Genomic DNA, 26,209 nt, shown 5'->3' on the forward strand with positions numbered 1-26,209 from the left:
CGAGTTCGCATCCCGTCCACCAACATGACTCGCCTTCAGCCTGGGGGCGTTATAATGTGACGGTCAATCCCACTATCGTGGTAAAGAGTAGCCCAGAGTTGGCGGTGGGTGGTGATGACTAGCTGCTTCCCTCTAGTCTTACACTGCTAAATTAAGGACGGCTAGCGCAGATAGCGCTCGTGTAGCTTTGCGCGAAATTCAAAACAAACAAACAAATCATTGCAAAAGACCTGTTGTAATGCGATCGTGTCAAAAGTATACCACTTTTCCATGCATGCTTTCCATACTCCATCTAATGTACGAGAATGACATGTTCCAATGCCCGTTTCAACAGTTTGATTGCACAGAAACCCATAGACGATGCTTTCGGCGAATCTGTATGGAATACTATGAATACCCGTTATATTCTTCAGCTGCTTGAAATATGCGGCAGATAAACGGATATTTTGTATAAGCACCTTGTGTACGTGTGACTTATATCACCTTTACAGACAATAGTTGCCTTGGACGTATGGACGAACTTTTCCCACTGACCTTTGTGTTCATGGATTCTCACCTGTTACAAGACGTTGCACTTTGCTTACCACAGATGGGGTACGACTTGTTGTAGGTCTCTTTTTCATGTCCCAAGTTGACACACATTTCTTTGTTTAACAATGCCCTTAAATACAAGGGATATATGTCCTATCTGAACACATGTTTATGATCTGAGTGTATGAATATGTTGCGTCGGAAATGGCTGTTACATACCCTTTCCAAAAGCGATCAATCTGCTGTGACATTACTTACGAAAAACCGTCCCTCGATGTGACAGCGGTAAGTCTACGGACTTACAATGCCAAACTCATGGGTTCGATTCCTCTCAGTGGACATGTCAGATTGCCCGATGCAGCTTTGCTCTAACATAAACAGACAGACAGACACACACATACGAAAAACCAAACAATATCAAAATGTAGTTATAAGATACTTGCCGTCCCACTGTGACTTTATATCGGCTGTGGCTGCTAGATGACTTGCTGGTTTGCTTATGCAAAATTGTTTTAATATAACGTACTCAATCCTGTGTTTGTGTAACAATTACACAACAGCTGTATTAATGTTATTATAAAAATATAAAAACAGAGCGTGGAAACAGTTCTCCTTAACTTTGATAATATCTTATTGCAGTTATTTACACAACAAGGCCAAAAGCAAAAAGGGTTGCACATAAAAACTGACAAATATAAACTACATTGTGAGAAGGGTAAAATTGGAGTAGGACCTATACAGCGGTACAAATAAATAGTGCATCTATTGGCAACTCACACATGTGAAAGAAAGTTAGTTTTGTTTGTCTGCCTTTTAAGTGCAACACTTTTTGTTTTTGGCCCTGTTCTCAAATAGCTGTATTATATATATCTATATGTAATTCGAGAAATAAAAGTTATATTACTAAACACTCAGAGAATACATAATTATCACAGCCACGATCCTGGAAACCGCACAATAAACTCTCAAAAAAACACTTAACTGCCACAACTGCTGAAAATGGAACTTTCGCAAGAAATGTAATAAAACACAAGCATGCTACTTCACAAATTCTTTGGCTGGGCGTGGCCTACTGAATAACTTTATGCAAGGCTGTGAATCGAAAGTCCAAGATTCGAGGAACAGTGTACCATTAAACACACATTACATTTTCACTTGAGGGCGTGTTATAAAGGTGACAATAAATCCAGCTGTTCGGTTAAGAGTATTTGTGATAGCGATGGATGCTGTTGACTAGTTGCCACCCTCTGGTCAGCAGATATAAAATAGAGACGGCTATAATTGAAGCCTGGGGTCTTTGGCTTAGCTGTGCACTCATGTGTCACATAATGTCCCATCCAGGTTGCAAAGACACATAAATGCTCACGAAAACCATCTAAAAACAAAATGCATTGGACAAACCATTGAAGTGAAATAATTCATTATTTTGTATATTTTACTACGTGTGAATGCTGACACATATAGTTGTGAAGACACACACATACACACACACACATACGTAATCGAAATTCACTGAAGACTAAAACCTGATTTCATTGACTGAACACTCAAATAGTTTCCTTTTTTGGAATAAAACTGTGTCCACAATTCCCATATCTCTTTGAGTTTTGATTAATGAATTGTGGATATTTTATGATCTGTATTCTGAGTTAAATCAGTCATTGAGGTTTTTATAAGACCCAATTATTAAGAGCGTTGAAAGTGAGCCAGCCGAATATATTCTAACAGAACCTATTCACAAAACTTAATTTAACCTAAGGAGCTAATGAATCGAAAAAGAAAATAATAGTCCAATTTTTTAAAGACAGAAGAACAACATAAATCTGTTACATGGGCGTATCATTTTGTTTTCAATATTTGACATAACTGTTTAACTATAAATTTGAAATGGGTTAAAAATAAGTAAACGTTTTTGAAACACCAGCTTCTTTCCTACAGATAAACAAATTATGAAAACAGTACGCAATACTTTTCATGCAGTTATGCTATAGAGTAGAGACGGTTGATATGGGTATTAAAACTTTTCTTTAAAACATAAAACATGTAACAACATTTTGACCTGCTTAAATCATCATCAAGTTAAGAATGACTTTTGAACAAGTCATCTTATTGATCACATGTCGTAGCGACGACAATAATGATAGGTATAAGATTATAGGGGGCGTTGCATATATTTGATGATGTGTTGTTTGTTGACTTCGTCATTGAAGTTGCCAGATGAGCAAAGCTATATTAGGTTTTTCAGTATGTTGAGTATTTGTTTTGCTTCATGTGCCGAGTCCCAGGGAATGTACAGCCCATTATGAGTGATTTTCCTGTAGATTTTTGTTCCGAACTCGGAAAGTTTATTGTATATCATTGATAAAAGAAATTATGCTCCTTATTAAATAGAAAACAGTTTGAGAATCAAAACGTAAAAAACAAAATTTTACTAGCTTTTTGGGGACAATATTTTACAGGTTAAGCTATTTGATAAATACGTGCGTTATTACCACATATCCAACATCATTCATTATACATTTTATTATCTGTTACAAATAATATTAAACAAGAATTAGTGATTGTAGGACAAATTATGTGAGTAAATATATTATTGTACACATCTTGTTGTGGTGAGCCAGTTTAAATAAAAATAGTTTTTCTTTTATAAAAAAAAAGAGGGAAATACATTTTCAAATAGCCAAGCCTAACTTGTATGATTTGAAATATATAAATAGTTTTTCATGAGCTTCTGTAGGCTAGGCCAGATTATTTATTCGCTTTTTGTCATGGAACCAAAAGAAGATAGATCATCGTCATGAAAAAGTCTAATCTGATCTTTAATATTCATGAATTAAGGAGCTTAAGGTGGTACCAGAGGGTCTTAAAAATGAATTATGGAATACGTATAAGCAGGGAAGATAAGTCTCGTTATCGAGTCCTTAAAGTAGAAAGCATGCCAAATATGAGCAAGTTAATAAAAATAAAGAAACGGAAGTTTGATGTACGAATAATATTGTTTAGGGATGACGAATATATACTCAGAGAGAATATTGTTTTTTAAAAAGACATACAAACATGCTGAAGATAGAAAAATACACAGATATCTAAGTTGAAATATTATAGAGCTATAACTATAAGATATTTCTAAAGTAAAACATCATTTGGTAGTTTTAGAAATAATTATATAGAAGTGCAGTGAAAGATTAATAAATAAACACATAGTCGTATTAACATGTAAGAGACAGACACATGGCTAGACAGACGTATGTCGATAAACAGACACACACGCACATAGGTAAACAAGTACAGTGAGATAGATAAATAGACATGTATAGAGGTTTATGAACAAATAAGTAGCAGGTGGATTGGTGCATAGGCATACAGACAGATAAATGGATTCACACTTGCAGTTAGACCAGCAGATAGAAAAAAATGATGACGGATCTCTAAGCTTACTTCAACTTTTATGTTTACAGACTTAGAACGATAAAATCTGGGGTTCGACTCACCATGGTGAACACAGTATACATAGCTTATTGTGTAGTTTTGAGCTAAAAACAACAACAATATCGACTTTTAAAGTTACACGCACAAAGTCTGTTACTATGTAGCTTATCGTCACTGGAACTAGTGTGGGACAAATATTATATCTTGAAAGACACTTTACGTATATAAATGTTCTATAAACACGCAAACCCGAAACATGACAATCAGGTAGTCGCACGAACTAAAGAGGTTCCACTAGTATATGAAGAAAAAATTTCCAATTTATTCTGAAAACACCAAAAGGTTTTGACTGTAGAGAGCATTTTCCAACCACACATAATGCCATCGCACTGACATGATAAACAGCAAGTCTATCTATCTATCCATCCATCTATCTATTTACCAAGTTGTCTGCCTGTCCATCGAGTGATATTAATCTGCAAGCCACACTTTTCTTTAAGTATTTATGTTGTTTCATTGTAATTTCTTCACTGTTAACTCTATAATAATTTGATTTGTATATAGAATAAGTTCAGAACTTAATCAAATAGTTAGAGGTTCCTTTTACTGCTACCCTTCAACTGAAGAGCTTCGTTCCTTGACCTAACTCAGGTTTTCTTTTCTAACAACAGCGAACTATTTCACTCAGTACAACGAGAACAATATTCAAAGCAAATGAAACCACTAGTTGACTGCTTCTAAGTGCCCTCCCCCTCAGTGGCACAGCGGCATGTCTGTGGACTTTCAACGCTAGAAACCGGGTTTCAGATAGTCCATTGTGTAGCTTTGTGCTTAATTCCAAACAAACAACAGCTTCCAAGCAGGATATTAAGAAATGTTTAAAGTAGGATTAAAACGTGCACTGGCTCTCCAGTAACCATTTAATTTCCGGTAAAATGTATAGTAAAAATAAATCTGATAAATCCAGAGTCTGATTGTTTGAGTCTACAAATGAAACATATCAGCTGAGAAATAAATTCAATTTTCATATTTCTCTCTGAAACAAATCGCAACGTTATAAACATCATTTTAATTTCTATCTGAATAATTCATAAATTTTAATAAAAAATGTAAAATCAATTCATATTCTCTCTCAGTTGGATTATTTTAAGTCTTTCATGACTGAAATAAATGCTATGCGCTTACTTCGAACCGTCCAAATAAATAACAGTCTAGCTAAAGTTGCACTCACAACATGCTAGCATGAAAGTAGTATTTATTATTAAATGTTTAATTTATATATCTCTCAGGTTGTAAAAGTAAAATTGCTTTTTGTTGTGTTTTGAATAGGATTTATTTTTGATCTACAATTTACAGCCTAAAATTCTAACACACTCTTAACTGATGTAATGAGGATGATATATATTTCTACTGATTCATAATATGGTGGTTTTAATTATCAGCCGGCTGGCGAAAATATTTTTGTTAAGTTAAAACTAATGATATGAGTATTTTGCAAGTTCCTTGGGTTTCCTTACCGTTTGCTGTTAGGTTGTGTTTCACACTGTATAAAAGTGTAGTTTTTGCATGAAACGTATCAGAAAACTATAACATATTTTGTTCACGTATTTCTACGTACATGTTTGAATATATACATATATATATAAACTAAGTGAACAGACAAAATAGTACATCTTAAGATTACCAAATATCGAGCAGATGAAGGTATAAATTTGTTTGTTTGTTTCAGAGCGAAGCTACAATGAGTTATCAGTTGTGTCCACCGCGGGGGAATCGAACCCTGGATTTTATTTTAACGTTGTAAGTTTGGAGACTTACCGCTGTCCCACCAGGCAAAATACGGTATGAAGGTTCGAAAATTAGCTGTGGAAGAAGGACGTATAGAAGAATGAAGATGCTAAAAAAACCTTTCATTTCACAAGATTCAAATTCAGCTGCCCACCAGTGGCTCAGTAGTAAGTCTGAGGGCTCACACTACTAAAATACGGATTTTGACACTCGTGGTGAACCCAGCATAGATAGCCCATAGGGTAGCTTTCCGCTTAGCAACAAACAAACAAATCAAATCCAGCTAGCTTATTGAAATATTCTAACTTATAACTTACACCATTTTCCATGGCCAAAAGTGGTTATTATTACTATATGTATCTGTATGATTATTGCAAAATCTAAGGATTAAGGGAGTATATTCTTAGAATTACGACAATCAAACAACTTCCCTTACCATAAAAAGTTAAACATTATAAACTTTTCTTCTTAAGCTTGTAGCTTACAGACTTTGAGAGTACACTAAAATCAACACATGTTAGTGGTTGTTAACTTTGCAAACTAAAGTAAAAGGTTTATTGAACTGTGCATTATAATTTCTCAGTTTCGTAAGGGAAGTTAGGTGGATTGTTTGTTTGTTTGTTTTTGAATTTCGCGCAAAGCTACACGAGGGCTACCTGCGCTAGCCGTCCCTAATTTAGCAGAGTAAGACTAAAAGGCAGACAGCTAGTCATCACCACCCACCGCCAACTCTTAGGCTACTCTTTTACCAATGAATAGTGGGATGGACCGTTACATAATAACGCCCCCACGGCTGAAAGGGCGAGCAAATTTGGTGTGACGGGGATTGCGAGTCTAACCACCTGGCCATGCCGGACCAAGATAGGTGGAATTTATCTTTTCGAAATTTATTTGGATGGAAATATATGTTCTATACAATTTCTTGCATTGGAATGTATTTATGTTATAGGTAGTTATAGTCTCATCACAAAGAAAACCAATTTCTTCATTTACCTAGGTTGGATTAATTTTTATTGTGGGAAATAGGTCTTAGATAGACAGTGCAGCTTTATATTTCTTGCCCAAAGGTGAATTTGTTATGTCTCTAAAGGTTTCAATATTTTATGAGTCTTGAATATTATAATACGTTAGTACATTTGTATATATGTTTGTGTGTTGAATAGCAAGCCGCAAATAATCTAATAAACTTAAAGAATACAACAAACATCAAATCAAATAATCCCAAAAGAGAATATAATGAAATTTTCAACAAGAGAAACTCAGAAAATACTATTTAATATTTAATTTCTTTGATCAAATTCGTATACGGCTTCTATTATCTTATAAGCTATTCAGAATAGTCCTTCACTGTATTATTTAAGCGATATGCACCGTATTTCCTTACAGATATCAACAGACAAACTATATACTTCTACGATTACTCACGACAAGTCTAGAGGAGATTGGGACTGGTTAACTCACTTTGTTTTTAATTTTTAAATAGAAATCACCTGTATAATTCAAGATAAGAAATTTCAATACTGACATAATCTAGACACCTTCCACTATTACATAGCAAAAACAAATTATTTATCTCTTTGCTAATCCTCTCAAATACAAGCTGTGTCAGCCTACCCGAGTACGAGGTAAGTTGACATACACTCTGGGACAAATTGACACTGATTAAATTAAATCAAAAACACTTTACTTACATCAATATACTTATATATCACATTTAAGTAAGTGAAATAAAAAAAATAAAACAAATATCGCAAGAAAATAATGGTAAGGGAAATGCGGAATTTACAATAATTTTAATTAATTTCCGTTAATTTTGTCAACATTTAAACATTAATTAAAATGAATCCAAATTATTCAAATATTTTTGTATTATACCTATCTTTGTTTTAAGAGTACAAGAAATACATTCCAATTTCTAATATTGGGCTGATTGACACGTGTGTCAATCTGCTCCAAATAAAATTTGTAAACGTACCTCAAACCGCCATTTTGTGTGTACCGACACAGTCATAGTTATCAAATAAAATCGTGTACCATTATATACCCGAAAGAACTTACTTTCAAGTAATATGAAACTTAAATTATCTTAACAAAGTATTTATTATAACATAAAAGAATCTTTGCAGTAAAAAATATTTACTTACGTATGTGAAGATATCAATTTTTTATTCTTCTTCACGATATAGATTTCCGATCACGAAGAAACTATAACACCAAATGACGCGTGTTTCGATGTTTTAGTGATCATGATATCACGGCTACAAAATTTAGCATATGAAAGTTATCGGCTTTTTGTCAACTTACCCCTATGCCCAACAAGCCTCGGTTTCCTCTACTAGTACAATATCTTTAATTATATAGGCCTGCGATGGTTTTGTTGTCTTGCAAATTTGACATGTTCTACAGTAAGTTCTGTACGCTGAATCCGAAAATGATATCCATTTTTCTCCATCACGTACATATTTTTCACACAACGTCGTAACTCAATACATAAAAGAAATACCACAACAAGTATTTTTGAGACTAAAAGACGTATATTTCACACACACACACACAAAATCATGATGAACGAGGATGCATATTTATTTGACATCAATGTTCTTCCCTTTTCTTCAGTTTGTATTTTTTTTAACAAACATAATAATAAATCGTGTTCACTGTGGTAAACGAAATAATTATTTGATCTAAGTAAGAGTTTTTTTTTCTTCCCGATTTGTAAAAAATCTTTACGTAATAGAAAAAAAAAGAATATTATTTTCGAGATCTTCGTAGCTGAATTATGGAAAATCCGTTATTAAACCAAAACAACTTTTATGAAGTTTAAATTTGCAGGCATGTGTTTTTATTTCATGTAATGATATTTGGTATTTTCAACCTTAGTAACACTTAATGCGACACATAGCCATGTTAATTGTTTGTTTGTTTTGAATTTCGCGCAAAGCTACACGAGGGCTATCTGCGCTAGCCGTCCCCAATTTAGCAGTGTAAGACTAGAGGGGAGGCAGCTAGTCATCACCACCCACCGCCAACTCTTGGGCTACTCTTTTACTAACGAATAGTGGGATTAACCGTCATATTATAATGCCCCCACGGCTGAAAGGGCGAGCATGCTTTGGTGGGACGGGGATTCGAACCCGTGACCCGCAGATTGCGAGTCGAGTGCCCTAACCACCTGGCCATGCCGGGCCAGCCATGTTAAATATCCAAACGTTTAGGCGTAACATCATTCAGTTTAGAACTGCTGACCAGTGGGAGGTAATCAGTCGGCAGTAGCCGCCGCCTAAACGACTACTCTTACTTAATAGCGAGACTGACTATCACTTTTAGCGTGTTCAGTGGGACATCGGAGGCTTAAACTTTGGCCTCAAGACGCTAGGCCACACCCATCACAAATACATATAAGTAACAAAATTAACATAACTAACACTTATATTGATTTTTCTAAAACAAATTCATTTCTAACCTTTAATTTTGAAATGTACTGAGTAATACACGATAAAGTTAAAAAAGTTAAAACACGTCATTTGTTTAATGATTTAAGGAAAGTCTATTTTTCATGTTCCAGTATTTCGAAATTGTTCTTTCAAATACTAAACAATTTGAAAGTTTGTACATTAGACGCCGCACATTTTATGAGTGATGGTAAATTCGATAAGCAATTATCCATGTAACTCTAATTAAGTTTAAATCCAATATTTGGTAATTATAGAAAGCTATGGAAAAAATCGATGTTTTGTCAAGGATTTTTTTAATGCTGTTGTGCTTTGAAGCATAATACAAGACATGCCCGACAGTTATTTCACAAGTGTATTGGCTGGAAACATTCATTAATCGTGTATGTTTTTAATAAAAAACGAAAGCTCGAGCTACATTTATTCTTGAACATAAAAGATGTTTCTTTTAGTAACTTGTGGCAGTTATTAAAAGTTGTTAAAAAATCAGTTAAGGAAAAAACTTTAAATTTGATTTGTGTCTTTTATGTAACTTAAATAAAGCGGCACATTAATCGCTCTGCTGACTACTTTAGTAAAAGTCCATATTCTCGTACAGGGATAATCAGCAAGTTTTACGGTTGGGCAGGCTTGGTAAGCAATGATCGACTTGAGATGCTTCGAACTGTATGAGTGCTAAGTACAGTTCTGTCAAGCACACAATGCAAGATAAAAAGTACCCCATTCTATAGGCATAAGCTATTCCTGAAACTTGACGGCAATCTTAAATCTTGATATCTTTCAGAAATATTGTGCAGGGCTGTTTTCATGATAATAAAAGGGCAGCTATGTTGGAAAAATAATGCATTTGAAAATATTTTGATCCCAAGTCTAATGCAGATGACAATATACATCTGTGCTTCTATCAAGTACGTTTAAATGCTGTTGCATCACAAATAAAGATTGATTTCTATGGTAACGTTTTGTTGTTAGACTATGATAACTAAATAATTTGTTTGCATTATTTTTTCAGTTAGTTTTTAAAAGCAGTTATTGATTCAAACATTGTATAGATGACGAAAATATGGTTTTAAGTTTCAGTGAAACTTGTTTACTTCATAAGTTTTGAACACTGAAACCTGTGTGACTGAAGCGAATTTAGTAGGTGGATCGTTACATTTATTAATGAGGTCGAACACTTCAGTCCAACTGTATTGCAGTAACATCTGTATGTATCCACTCACGCTCATTGATACCATAATAATATGTATCTTTTATTCGTAAGTAACATATACGTTGTTCTCAACCATGTGCTATATATATATCATGTGTTTAAATTAAATCTTTTAAAATGTGCACATAATTTAATAGTTCTACTCCCAATCACCATTACTTTTGAATTACTCACGTTTATGTAGCTTTGTTGAGTTGCAATATTTTGGTGTTACGACTATTCATGCTTTTCTTAGAACAGGGCATGAAACAAGTGTTATTTCGAAAGTATGAAACAGTAGATTTTTGAGTTTCATTAGCATAAATGCTAGTTTCTAATAGATCAGATAAGTATACTCACCTCTGACGTTTAACATCATGACCTTGCGCTGTAATTGGCCATTCTGTGTTGAACCAGAACATTCATAGTGACCCTCATCCTGCTCACTGTTTATATTAGAAATTACCAAACTTCCATTAGGAAAGATTCTTTGACGTTGATTGTCAGGGATCCGGCGGCTACCTGGAATTCCATTGAACCACTGCTGTAGTAGGTTTTTAACTATCTCGTCTTTAAACTTTGCAATTGATTTGAAATCATCGTATAACGTTATATCCTGCATAAAACCTTAAAACGCGTAAAAATAACAACAAAGGACATATCAAAATGTTTTAGAATAAATTTGTTCATGTATTGAACAAAATAACGTGTTTTAAGACTGGCTGGTATCCTTACCTGAATACTAAAAAATAGATTTATCTATATTTATTTTAACATGAATATATATTTTAGAATTAATACATTTTACAAAGCTTCTCGCTGTTTGAAGTAAGACTGATGGATAGAAATATGTACTTCCAACTACTAACCCTTCTCCCAGGAAATTTCATCTCTTACAACGCCCCCTAGTGGGCAATCCAATACGACAGTCTCACCAGCTATGATGGTAAAATTTGTCGAAGTACTGATATAAGGATAATTGAAAACTGCTAAATTTGGAGACCGTTTCAGCTTTTCAGAAGACCCTAAATGGAACAAAATAAATTGAAGTAAATTGTAGGTTTAGTCGAACAGCGTTAAAAACATTAAACATTCATTCGAAGAAATATTCTAGGTTAAGGATTTAAGTAAGATGAAGTTTCTATCTTAATTCGTTGTGAAAGATAAGTTTGTTTGTTTTGAATTTCGCGCAAAACTGCTCGAGGGATATATATACGCTAGCCGTCCTTAATTTAGCCGTAATAGACTAGATGGAAGGTTGCTGGTCAACCACCCACCGCCAATTCTTGGGCTACTTTTTTACCCATGAATAGTTAGATTGACAGTTACTTTATAACGCTCCCACGGCTGAAATGGTGAGCATGTTCAATGGACGGGATTCGAACCCACGATGCGCAGAGGGCGAGTCGAGCACTCTAATCACCAGGCCATTCCTAATTATCTTATCTATCTTAAGCCACTAATGATAAAGAAACAAGAGGGAATCATCAATAACCACGGCACTTGAAATTCTTTCAGCAGGATTAGAGTAAATTAATCTATGAGACCATTATTTTCCTTTTTATTAGCTATATTTTTGTGCGCCAGAAACACCAAGCGTGGAGCGTGGGTATATCCTATTCGATTTTATTACTCCTCAGGATCTTTACCAGTCTAACCTCAAACTGAACTTCTTTTAGAGTAAATTGATATACGAGATCTTGGGCGTGGTAAAATACATCAATTGGAAGGGTTTGACCTCCTGAGTCCAAAACTGTAATTAGATCTCAAATCGGAGTTATGAGCTAAAAGCTTATACTTGAGAAAAAGAAAAAAATACTCCGAGCCATCCTATGAGCCGCTATACATAAGTGCAATCGCTTTAAATTTCCTTTTGAATTAAAGCCTTGTGTAATCAAAAATCACAATATTGCCTATATATGTTAATAACTTGAACATAAAATCTGACAAAAAATATTAATATCAACATATTAATTAATATCGTTTCTTGGATTTTATTATCAGTAAATGTTTTTAAGATAGCAAGTACTTTCGGTTTTCCTGTTGCAATTTGAATGATTGTAGATGTATTTATACTGATGAATTACCAAAGCAATTAATTGCTACTACGTAAGAAAGAGGAAACCAGAACTTTTTATTTATTATTTTACAATAATATTACCACTTTTGTGTATTGCTAAATTCAGAGAGCTTGCTTTACAACTACACATTCTTCGAAAAACTGAAATTTTATTCGAAACAATATTTGAGCAAAGTTGCAGTTTTATGTACCGAAATTCTTTATTTTAGTGTAATTTCAAATCATAGAGAATTTAACAATTACGTATAAACTTATACTGCAAAATTAAACAAACATGAATACCTAATGTTTGGCGAAAGTGCTGAATCCATGGCACAAGATATTAATTTTAGAACTATAAAACTCAGGAGTTGTCCTTTATTCTGAAAATCTCAAGTGTAATGTTGGAACCTGATTTGGTGACGTTAACCTTTTCTTTTCTTTAGCGATTAGTTGGAAATTTTAATAAACGTTTTCTTTCTTGCATTTCGCGCGAACCTATTAGAGGGTTATCTGCGCTAGTAATAGACTAGAGGGAAGACAGCAAATCAATAACACCCATCGCCAAATATTGAGCTACTTCTTTTCAACGAATAGAAGGACAGATCGAAACATTATAACGATCCTTCGGCTGAAAGGGCGAGTATGTTCGGTGATGGGTTTTGATTCCTCGACGCGTAGATTAAAAGTCGAGCATCCTAACCTCCAGGCCACGCCAGTCCCTTAAAAACAGAGCTATATGCTTTACTCATGTTCCAATCATCCCCACCATGGGCTAAAACAAACGTATAATACACGAGAATTAACAACACCATTAGTACATATTCAATATTTTAAATTAGAACTTCATGATAAGTCTTACAAGAAATATCTCATGCTCATATGCTCTGAGATAGAGAATTTTACGTACAAAGAAAATACATATTATTGACCATTATAAATACTGTATTTTTTTACATGTGATGGGTATTCTGATTTTATATTTACAGTAACTTACGTCTGTTAGCTTATACTTCACTACTATGCTAAGCAAACATGAGGCATTGATATATTAAACAACATGTACAGATTAAGCTCGTGTACTAAATATTAAGAAATCAAATCATCATATTTTGCAAACATTTATTATTCATTAGTGATTATTATTTACACATATACACCCGTTAAGAATAATAAAATTTAACATATGTACGTATTTATGTACGTGTGATCATTTTTAACGAAACCAACAAGGAGAAACATATAAAATGCAATTTATCTTCTTTCAGATATGAGAAAAATATTTCAATTTGAAAAAAAATTAAACTCAGAAGAAAAATCCTATTTTTTCCTGAAAAAAAAGTTAATTAAAAAGATATAGATATTGTCATCTCTCTTTTTTACTTAATTAAAACATTGAAGAAAAAGAAGTAATTCGATTAATTTTCTTTTGAGGAGTCACTGATTACTATTTGATTCGAATAAATTATGGTCATGAAATACTTGAACCCCACATGTATGAAGAATGATAAAAAAATAAGCGTAAAATGCGGTTTTAATTAATTTGTGTTGCTACTGTAGTAACAAAGTATATATATATATATATATATATATATTGAATTAACTTGATATCACTTGATTAATGACATGCAACTGCAGAGATGATTGATTTACTTTTAAGATTAAAAAAAAAGAAGAAGAATTATCTATTTTCCTATCTCACACTAACTCATTCGAAATTCATTATTGGAACAGCACCAACTCCTGTTGGAAATAAGTGACACCACTTAATAGCTTTCTTCAATTGTTTCTGAGGCGGACATTACGAGAAATCTTTTTGTCACTTAAATTTTCCTGAACCAACATTTTTAAACGTATTCCTTGTTAAAACATTTTTATCAGCTACAGTAATGTTCAGTGTAACATTTATCAAACACGACTACGTACGGTTATTACGTTAACAATAATAAGAGAGGATAAGCGAAAATAGCTGGTCACATATTCTTAAGAAAAATTATTTACTTTGCTGACAATGAAATAAAAGAGTAGAAAGTCAGTAATTAAAAATGTCAGAAGAAATTCTGGTATAGCGAACTACGGTTATGTGATTATAAACACATTCATATTTTTAAAGGGAAAAGTGTGTATCTAATATATATCTCAAATAAATACTGAACAAAAGTACGCTGTACACGATCTACATAGTTATAAGACTGGAGAACATTCGAAGCATGCCTTTTGTATTCATTAAGTAAACTGTATAAAGAAAGCAGCAAAATGACTTATGAAAATTTGCAAAATAGATATTCATTAATATTATATAGTGAAACATTATTAATAGCATATAAAACTTTATGTAGAATAAAACTAATTTCCTGATATTTCGATCATGCATTGATGTTTATGAAAACAGGATAACTGTTGATAGTATTTTATAGGTTTCTGTTACATGCCAGAATTTCTTTTCCTGAATTAAGCTAGATTTTTCTTTGTCAATGTTATTTTTCATTTGCTTTCACGGGTGTTCGTTTTTGGTAACCTTGTTGAAAATAAAAGCTGTTTTATTCTTTATAACACATTTCTATTGTTTCTGAGCACGTTCCGTACAACATCGTTCCATTATATGTCTTTAATATACTGGTGTGAAACTAGTAGTGAAATCACTACAGAAACCAAGCCAAACAAGATTTCTATTATTTCTGTTGACGTTCCATTATGTGCCTTTAATATAGCGGTATGAAACCAGTATACAGCAACTAAACCAAACAATATTTATATTATTTCTGTTGACGTTCCATTATGTGCCTTTAATATAGCGGTATGAAACCAGTATACAGCAACTAAACCAAACAAATTTATATTATTTCTGTTGACGTTCCATTATGCGCCTTTAATATAGCTGTGTAAAACCAGTACAGCAACCAAATCAAACAAAATTTTTATTATTTCTGTTGATGTCCCATAGAATATCTTTCCATTATATGCCTTTAGTATTGCGGTGAGAAATTAATGGCGAAACCAGTACAATAACCAAATAAAACAAGATTTTTTAAAATATGACTTTTGATAACAAAACAGAGTAATCATATATTTTAACTATATCTCATCCAATGCTGTTGCTATTATAGTTATGTCAAAGTAGTTGTACATTTAGTTGATATATCCAATTTCTCTGTCCATTATACGTAGTAAGGTATATCTTTCTCTGTGGTTACATAATCCATATTCTTGGATTGTTATTTCGTACATACCAAATCAGCATAGTTATTTGAAATAAATAATAATTTAACATTTTAGGCTTACTTATTTCAGTAAAGACGTACATCTTTGTTGGGTCTATTCACTTAATTGTATGCTATTCATTCTTACACGCAGTAAAGCTACGATAGGGACTGCATCAGCCTTAAATATAAATTTTGTGCTGAGGTAATTACAATATACTTATCATTTTCTTTGAAATATCATTTTTGTTTATCTTATGCCGCCTTCCATTATGAATATATGTTATAAATTTAAGAAGATATATAAACTTCAATTCTATTTCTTTGTATAGTGTAGACATGAATATAGAATACAATAATATTACTGACTGAAATACATATAGTTTTCATGCATAGTTTCAAATATGTTAGCGGAATGAGAAAGAAACAAGCGAAGATTTAATTTAAAGAATAAATGCTATTAACAACAAATATTTACATTTAATAAAAAATCTTTATCAAAATAGATAAGTTTTATCTTGGGACCTCGAAAGCCTTTCAGATAATCCGCTCATTTTCTCGTCGGTTTTTCATGAAGTTTGCTTTTTCTACTTTTTATATAGTATTAGGAATAAGGATACACTAATTTTATTAGTCTTAAACCATAGCGATTTTATTAAAGTTCTCAAAATAATATACGTAAAAATACAAAAATTAGTTTTAAACCATTCTCTTTTCTCTCTAAGGTGGTTATAACAGTTATTTAAAATTGTAAAGGTTACGAAATTGGTTGATTGTTTGGTGACCATTTTAACCATTTTTTATTATAAGAGATATATAATACTGGAAATAATTATGGAATCGGTGAGGAACAATAGTATATTGAACATTTTGTTCAAACACTGGACAAAATACAGTTTAATCCATTAGTAAAAACCGTACAGGTTTAAACTAACAGCCGAAACCTGCCATATGTTTTAAGCCATTTATATATTTACTATAATCCTCGGTGTTTCACAAATGTTTAATAGTATTTACAAATATTTGTAAAGGTTTGATACAAAAAAGAGTGTAAGAGGTAATAACAACAGGTACGTCACCCCTTTATCGTGTGAAAATAAACTACACTAGAGTACGGTCATGTTGTGATGGCTTACAGTGTGACTAGTAGTCGTTCAATCAATCAGGAACTGCCAAATCAACATACAACTTATAAAAGCACAAGCAGTCATACACTGACCACTCGTAGTGGTGAATCTAATCACGGTTTCCAGAACTGAAATATCATATAACAATTGTTTAGAAATCCAAGTTTTGGCTGGTCAAGGACACTCCATGTGAAATATTGAATGCTTCATTTTAAGTTATTTCTAAGACCCTGCAAAGGGTAAGTAAAACTGGCACTGTTAATAATGGAAGTGGTCGAGGTAGAAAGCTTAAACACTTCAAAGGGGATGTTAGGTATCTCAAGATCTTTTTTTTCACGAGATAGACGAAGGTCGAATTTAGATCTTGTCAGCGAACTTGCTTTAAATACAGGTGTGAAGGTTACCTCAAGAACAATAAGATACACATTAGCACGAATACTATTGCTGAGAAGAGGCAAACTAAACAAAACTTTAAAATAGGCATCAGACCACAAACAGTGGAATGAGCATAGCTAGAGTCTTGTGCTTCTGACAGATGAATCCAATTTCTAATATTTCGGTGAAAATCAACGACAGTTTGTTAGATAGCGGAAAGGAGAACAGTATCATAATAAAAGTACGGCATCTACATTGAAGTAGGATTAGGAAACAATACAAGATTGTTACAATGGTGTTTGAAAACTACAGAAAATTTCTAAACACTTGACTAATGACAAGTACCTGCAGATTCTGATCTATCATGTCATTCCCTGAGGGACACGATTTATCAGGTGGGGATTCATCTTCCAGCAAGACAATGATCCCAAGCATTCAACAAATATGACGAAACGATATATTGAAGGCAAATAGACCGACGAAACACTCAGAGCCATCGCTTGACCTGCATGGGGTTCCGATATGAACATTCTTGATGTTGTGTAGGCTTATGTAAAACCTAAAATGGTCAAAAGGAGGACAAACAACTTGGCTGAATTATGGGGAGTAATACAGGATACTTGATAATACATTGATAAACTGTATGTATGGCAACATGAAAATGGGATATAATGCCTTGTGTAAATCAAAGGGCCAAAATAGAAATACTAGTGCATTGTACAGGTTATTCATTTTTACTTTGTATTTTTCTATGATAATGATTTTTTTGCAATTAAAAATTCACGATCTAGTTTCCATTAGTCGGTATTTGTGACTCATATGTCGTTTGTGTGTGTTTCAATAATTATTTCCATTTTCAGTAGAAAAGTTACCATTTATTTCAAACTCTGATACATTAATAACATTTGTTCTGAGATCATGATAAAAGACTGTTCAACTGAAATAGTTTAAGACATTAATTATCATAAACTTTCATTCTTAAAATTCGTCATATGTATGCAAACATGTATATATATAGTTGTTAGCTACAAAAACGCTTTTCACTGAGTCAGAACAGAAATGAATGAGCTTTGAACATCACCATTCTTCATGTAAATGTAAGACATTTTGGGATTTTGTTTTTCTTCTCTTTTTGTTTTTGTTATTGTGACCAAGTAATTTTTCAGAAATGCTATCTTGTGTATTCTGGTTGGTTGTCCTCTGGCATACCAGAAGACAAATAATGGATAGGTTTTTCCTGAGTTTGGGTGAGTGTTTTACAGGAAATTTACTCTTAGCAAGAGAGAGGGAAAACCATTTTAACTAGAATGACAGGACTGATCGATTCTTGGAATAGACGGAACATACGTGGCGGGCTTAGAAACTACCCAACTTTGGTGTAAAGTGTGTAGGATTTTCAACAGCCAAACCGGAAACTAAAATTTAAGGAGGAATAGGGAAGGAAAGAAAGTCTCAATTTCAACTGAGGTGACAATCATGTAATATATTTGTATGGCTTGCAATAAAATTAAATGAGCCATGTAAAGACTAGCTCTTTGATAGAAATAGAAATTGAAACTTTTTAAAGTAAATTGTGAATGGAAAGTAAAATGATTTTGTACGGTTGTAGAAATACTATGGAATATGATTACAACTTCACACATGCGTACAAAGAACTTTAACACATTCTTTCAACAACAAAAAAGTGTACTATCCTGCCCATGCGGTAGCTAAGTGATACTTTTGAGGAATTATAATGTTAAATCAAGATTCGATACCCCACGATGGGCAAAACCATCTCATTGTGATGTAGCTTTGTACTTAACATCAAACACACACTGTTCTAAGTTCAAAATAATCAAACTTAGATCTGTCGTGTCAAGTAGTTGGATAACCAAAAATAAAAACAAGATAAAAATATTGTTTCCTTCTTTATTCGTATATATTTGAAACTTTACATAGGCTAGCTTGAAGAAAAATGTACACAAGTAATTTTTAAATATGATTTTGAGTGAGAATAATATTTATTAAATAAAATTATGATGGTTTTTTCTCCCCAGTAGCACAGCGGTAAATCTACAGACTTAAAATGTTGGAAACCGTGTTTCGATACCCATGGTGGGCACAGCACATGCAGCTCATTGTGTAGTTGGGGGCTTAATTTTAAACAGTCTGATGGTTTAAAATACAAATAAAATACAATTGTATGCATTAATAAAACGTGCATTTTAAATTATAATTGGTGTTTTTCAGTTGAGTTAGACATTCTCTAAATTATACACTTTCATATCTACGAAATAAAGTAAAAGAAATTTACTTAACTTTACTAATTATTTAAATTTTATTCAGAAAAAGATGAGTCATCATCAGCACATAAATTTTGTTCTCAAAAAAGCAAAGAAACTTTCTTTTCATATGCATATCTTGGAATTTTATTTTTCTTATACCTTCAACGTTTCACTGTTCAAGCGAAAATAAGCCATGCTATGGTTTCTACCTTTCTAATTAGCGCCAAAAATTCCGATAATAAAAAGAATGTTACTTTTCATACATACACTTACTTAACGGCATTTAACTCGTCAGTGAAGCAGAAGTGCCGTAATTTCCTGGACTACGACCAGCGTTTTATCTAGTTTCCAATCAATAATGATTTCGTCTTCTCTAGTCGTTAAGTGAAAACAGATTGTCAGCGTGAGGATTGAAAAAGTTCAGCAGAATGATCTATGTTACATCGATTGTTAAGCTTCAAATGATAGCACGCCATCTGTCGAGTGAAAAAAGTGCACAAAAAATGAAAGACGACTCACTTGGCTAATGTTCAACAACAGAAGAAGAATTATCATATGAAAAGTGGACTTTCTATCAAACAAGTACAGTAGTTGACATCTAGGAATTTCCCTTCTGCACAAACTGTTTGAAATTCACAATCGTTTTTAGTTAATGTTTATTGAGACTCATTAATTAATATTCAACATTTCCTTAAACTCATACAATGAAGTTTTTAAAAGATGACCTTGGCTTTTTATCTATTAGTTCAGAGTTGAGTTGGGTGTAAGGTGATAATCCCAAAGATTGTATCGACAGAAGTTGATCCCTCATGTAGAGACAGGCTGGCTGCCTCACAAAAGGTAGAAAAGAGTTCGTTTACTGATGATAGTGATGATCTTTTCTGTGTCATTGGATCATTTTCTCATCCCGCTAAAAGATGGTTGCATTTTGTTTTCAATTTTAGCTGTATACAATAATACCGTCAGCCAAGGATTGTACATAGGACTCGCGAGAGCCGTGATCCTTGAAGCAGACCAGTATTGATGGGGATTGTTTGTAATTAAGCACAAAGCTACACAATGGGCTATCTGTGCTCTGCCCACCACGGGTATCGAAAACCGGATTCTAGCGTTGTAAGTCCGCAGACATACCGCTGTGCCACTGGGGAGTTTTGATGATGATCCAGCCTGATTTCCAGCTTCTTGTGTTTCATGATGCATCTTCTGGTAGTTAGTGCAGCTACGGCTCATCTTACACATATTTCACTGATGCTTATTCTGAGCATTTTGTCAGCAATAATGACGAATGTATTTCAACACATTAACTTGTAAAAGTATTTCAATGAAATGATATGAAGATGAGTTAGTGCAGCTAAAAGACTAGTGCAGTAATTATAGATCTTAAAATGTCTAAATAATTTGAATAGACTACTTTGAAATGTCTTACAATTTAAAAAACCTTAAATTTGGTATTTATTATAAGAATTATGAAAAACTGTATAAATATTTGATTCCAAATGACACTTTTTTTAATATAATATTTTGTTTGTACCAAATACAAGAAAAGGTATTTGACATTCTAATATTGGGTTTATTTAAAAGTGAAATTCAATACAAATGACAATACTACAGAAAGACAACGCGAAGTACAATTTTTGCTGAAAGTCATAACCTGATTTCGAAGTTAAAACTTTTTTCTGAATATTCAGCTGATAGTACTTTCCTCCTTATTACGCTATCGATTTAAATAAAAATGAACAGCTTACATGAATCATTTAGACATAAAGAAGAAACCTTTCTCCAAGACAAATAAGTGGCAAGTTATCTGAAATACACAGTTTGGTTTAATGACATGGCCCGTTGCCAACGTTTTATCGACAACAAGCACAACTGTATATATGTTTTTGAATCAAGAACGCATTACTTTCTATCAATGCAGTCATCTCCCGAAACCTCTTAGCTGACACAACTAAAACAAAAGATTCTTTGGAGAGTTTCAGTAAGGATAAGAAAAATACCTGTTTGTACCTTAGAATACATAAGCTTGTTGAGAATTCAAAAGTGCTGTGACATATTGTGCGTAATATTGTTTTTATTTTATGTATTCTGTGTTCCCATAATTGTACACTTCTTTCATTATACAGTATATAGATTTTAAGTTTCAAAACTTTGGATTTATATATTGTTATATTTTGTATTCACGTTCATATATAACCATAATTTTGTTTGCCTTTGTTTTATTAAAATATATTGACCAGTATTTCTAAGTAGCTCACATTTTTCAGATTGGAGGATAACTTTTAATCAAATCAAATGAAATCCCCTATAGAAATACAAATGTTATAGTTACATATCCAGTGATTCGTTAAGAGAGTTGCCAGAATTATTTAAAACGAAAGCTAAAAACAAAAATAAAATGTTTCATTTCCAATAGATATATTTATATTGTCTATAACAAAAATTAAACAAAGACAATCCAATTAAAGCATTTTGTTTTCACTCATTGTCTGACACTCTTACGTCGGAAAACTAGAAATTCAAAATCTGGCAAACACATCACAAAATGAATACGTGTTGGGAAACTGTTCTATTGTGCCATATATTAAAATTAAATTAAATAGTTAATGACATATCAGTTGAAACTTTGGTAACAAGGCTTCAAAGAAATTACAATTTTAAGAGGATATAAAATAAAACTATTAGCTAATTCTGTTTAATTCCATTCCCCACGATAAATAAATAGCATACATTCCACAGACTCAGATAGGCCAAAGATAGAGAGATTTTGTTAATTAGTGTATTTATACATTGCGGTAATAGATTACCTTATTGTGTCTGGAGACGACATAAGTTAAATTCTAAAAACTGCAGATTAGTACGCAATGAAACATATATATATATACAGACCAGTTTGGAGCGCAAGTAATAAGTAATGTTTTTAATTAGGGTTGTGTCAGTGGTTCATTTATATTTATATCGTAGCAGATCAGGTGAAAAGGCAAGCAGTCATGCTGAGATTATAACACGCCTCATTTTGTGAGATTTAACAACGAAATATTCCACGTCCTATTAGATAAGTAACGCATAAAGGGTTCAGGGCCGTAACCTTAACAACTTTACAAGAGGGCAACATTCCAAACAACACCGAACTTATGAATATCTTTAAAATTATCAGTATAATAAAACACAAACACACGCATATATTTATATACATAATTCTTGTAACTGTTAAATAGTTATACCTCATAAGTTACATTACTCTTTAGAATTTGTAGACCTTTTGTTTTGTTTCTGCACCGCAATTTCAGGGGGGCAGCTTCCCCCTTGCTCTTCCAGAGGCTACGGCCCCGAGGTTCAATATTACATACTCACATCTAGCAAGGAGAATCCTAACTTTACATATTTACGATAGAATTATCGATAATTTAGCGGAAAATGCTGAAATATAAGAAACCTAAATAACTTCATTTTTGAAATGAATATCACTGAATATACGTTGAAGCTTAGTAAATTTACCTTTTATTCTGTTAAGTCTCTCTTCCACTTATGTATTTACATTGTTTAAACTTTACAAAGACTGCATGTTTTAGTAATGGACTTGAGCCAAGCAAGTTGTGGCTGTAGGGTAACTCTAAACCAATTACTGTCAAAATATAAAACGTCTAAACTGGAGAACATAGAAAAGCCCTTAGGCCTGTTGTATAGACGAAAACTGTTTTGATCCCATTTTGTGAAACTTATCAATATATATATATTTAAAGTTAGAAGTATTAAAACAATATATTAGATGTATCTCTGCGAAAGCCTTCCTATATATGATGTATTTATATAAATAAATATTAAACATGTAATTCAAAGATTAACATCGTCACACACAAAATAAATAAGCATACTACAAACTCTGGAGCTAAAATATAGAGTGTATCTTAGTAGAAGTATCTGCAGAGGTACGATTCACAAAGCAGTGTGCTTAGCATCTAGTAGATTTGATTTCTATTGACAAACCTTGCATGCAAAATTAACATTTAACATAAAATTTGGAGCAAATGTATGTGTTTAGCCATTTGTGGGAAAACAGTTGCTCCTAATGAAGCAGAAAGAGAACAAAATATAGCTGTTTGTTTTAAACTTTCCACCTAAGGCTACACAAAGAGCTAACGGATATGCTTGAAAAAAAAGGTACATGTCAAACAGCACCTTCCAGCAACTTTTGGGCTACCTTTGGGTGACGATTAGTGGGATTTGTCTCTATTCTTTTTTTTTTTCGCACTTAAGACACCAACGTGCGGAACACGTTTTTGCTGGAACAGACCGCGAACTGTGAACCTTCACGTTTTACAGTCCAAGCACACTAGCCACTAGTCCACACCCGACCCATATAATAAAATAAAACGAGCTATTACAAACACACCTCTAAGAGTAATAGTATATTAAATAGTTGTATGAAGAACATACCAAACATTTATATCATCACGACTACTAGTCTTACAAATTCAAACACCCTGGAAACCATTATCTGATGCGCGACACTTTGTGTTCACTCTTCTGACTCATACGTACCTTCGGTTCTATGAGCTACAGGTAATAAAAACTAGAGAAAAAAAGATGATGAAGGGATGTAAATCCCCAAAAGTACAGAGACATGGTAGGGAGGAATACACAAAGTCAAGTCCCTATGTAAGTATTCAAATCTATCCAAAAAACTATCATTTACAACTAGATGTTAAATTCCTTTCATTTCCATGAATTCAGATTTGAATAAAAGCATTTAAACTAAATAATGCTATATAGTCTTACAATGGCTAATTCTCACAAGCTTGTAACATTGATTCAATGGTTACTTATGTAGGAATTTTTGCATGGTTTCGTTTATTCATCCTTACCTCGTTTCTGTATTTTTTGCCTTTGCCATCTCTACATCATACTTATTTTCTCAAATGTTTTCAATACTTATTTCAACTCTTTTTTTTTAAACAATCAATATTAATGAATGGCAGTCCCTATGAAGGAAGCAGTTTTAGCTTGGCATGATGAGTTGTCTTCATGGACATCACATGTTGAAGTTAGTGAAATGCTAAACTGCTTCTACATTCCCTAAGCTTAAATGAAACATTTTGGTGTGTAAATCATTGCAACAGCTTCAAGCATTGGTGAGCTAGTAACTCTGACGCCAAAATTTAAATAATCAGCAGAACATTTGACTGTTACGCTACTCGCCGGTTCTCTACTTTAGCGATGTTGTTCCAATGGCTACGCTGAAGGTCTTAATAGTTTTTGGAAACCCAAGTTAGGTGTTAATAAAAGTCTCTTACATTGCTATAAAAGAGATTTGGAAGTATGATGAGCAATACATAATATGTGTCGGCCATTTTTTTCCCGGCCCATAAAAACTATGTGTTTATAAATTTTAAAAACTATTGAACTATTTGGAACTATTATTTAGTTTTCAATGATTCTATCACCATATTTCTCATTTAAATTTACTATGATCTGTACACCGCCCACCATACTCTCTGATTGGGGTGCTGTTAAAATAGTTAATCGTTTAACCATGAGTATTAAGCAACACACGTCATATGCTACCTATGTCAAGTAATCATGGTATGTAGTAAAAGCTAAACCCACAATAATGAATTTTCTTTAATAAATTTTTGACACTTTTCATACAAATCTTCAGTATAGCTATTGTTTGGAAATGTTGGTTTCGCTTCAAATATGCACTATTATGTGTTAAAACAAAACATAAAATGAAATACCACAAATTACCTGTCTAGCCTTAGGGTGAGACAATAGTGAAAATTAGGAATTGTAAAACATTTTCAAGCACCACTTCCTGTATTCAAATAATATTTTGTTTTTGTCTGAAGAATACTTTAAGGCCCGGCATGGTCAAATTGTTAAGGCATTCGACTCGCAATCTGCGGGTCGCGGGTTCGCATCCCCGTCCCACCAAAGATGCTCGCCCTTTCAGCCGTGGGGGCGTTATAATGTGACGGTCAATCCCACTATTCGTTGGTAAAAGAGTAGCCCAAGAGTTGGCAGTGGGTGGTGATGACTAGCTGCCTTCCCTCTAGTCTTACACTGCTAAATTAGGGACGGCTAACGCAGATAGCCCTCGAAATTCAAAACAAACAAACAAAGAACACTTTAAAAGCCGCTGGGTAAGATATATTAAAATGCATTTACTTGTGCAATATCTTTATATGACCTAATAGTACTGAGCTTTCGATGTTTGATTCCTTCAAGCAAATATGATTTGAAAAAAAAAATCACCTTAGATAACTTCCAACCGGAATAGTATTATTAGTTACGTGATTGCAATATACAATTAGAATCCTTCTAATTTCCAGATTCTTTGAGTGAGCAGAAAGGACAAAAAATACAAATTAAGAAAGACTAATAACATTGAATATCTGAAATAGGCCATTTTGTATATTTTTATCATGTAATATTATACTAGAAGTTAAATCATATATTGTGATTGAAAAATTCATTTCTGAATGTACACTGACACCAATGCTTTACGAAGTCATTAATCATTAATTTTAATTACATGCCAATCTTTCATGCTTTGTTAATTATATTTAATAATTATTTTATTTAACATAGGCCAGAAGTTCCTGTACCAATTTACTCTGTATTTTTTTTTTACTTTACCTTCTCTCAAACTACGTCAATTTACCTGTCCTTCTTCAATGACAACCAAAATTCTAAACTGACTTCTTTGAGCAATTAAAAACAGTGCAAAATATTTCAAACCATTTAAAACTCCATTCACCCAATAAAAGACTATTTAGTACAGTCTAAATA

General features: G+C 33.0%; 1 protein-coding gene across 4 annotated transcripts in view; it reads right to left on the reverse strand.

The window, feature by feature from the left end:
- Positions 1 to 26,209, reverse strand: part of LOC106463925 (Down syndrome cell adhesion molecule homolog) — a 108,382-nt gene that overhangs the window by 78,050 nt on the left and 4,123 nt on the right. For all 4 annotated transcript variants that reach the window (XR_002611606.1, XR_002611607.1, XM_022391566.1 and 1 more), the window contains exons 2-3: positions 11,262 to 11,417; positions 10,753 to 10,914 (exon numbers count right to left, since the gene is read on the reverse strand). Coding sequence is in view for 2 of the 4 variants with exons in the window: in XM_022391566.1 (XP_022247274.1) it covers positions 10,753 to 10,914; positions 11,262 to 11,417 (318 nt within the window). In the remaining 2 variants the exon portion in view is untranslated. The remainder of the gene's footprint in view (positions 1 to 10,752; positions 10,915 to 11,261; positions 11,418 to 26,209) is intronic.

The sequence above is a fragment of the Limulus polyphemus genome, unplaced genomic scaffold (genome assembly GCF_000517525.1).
Source record: "Limulus polyphemus unplaced genomic scaffold, Limulus_polyphemus-2.1.2 Scaffold1518, whole genome shotgun sequence".
Classification (NCBI taxonomy): domain Eukaryota; kingdom Metazoa; phylum Arthropoda; class Merostomata; order Xiphosura; family Limulidae; genus Limulus; species Limulus polyphemus.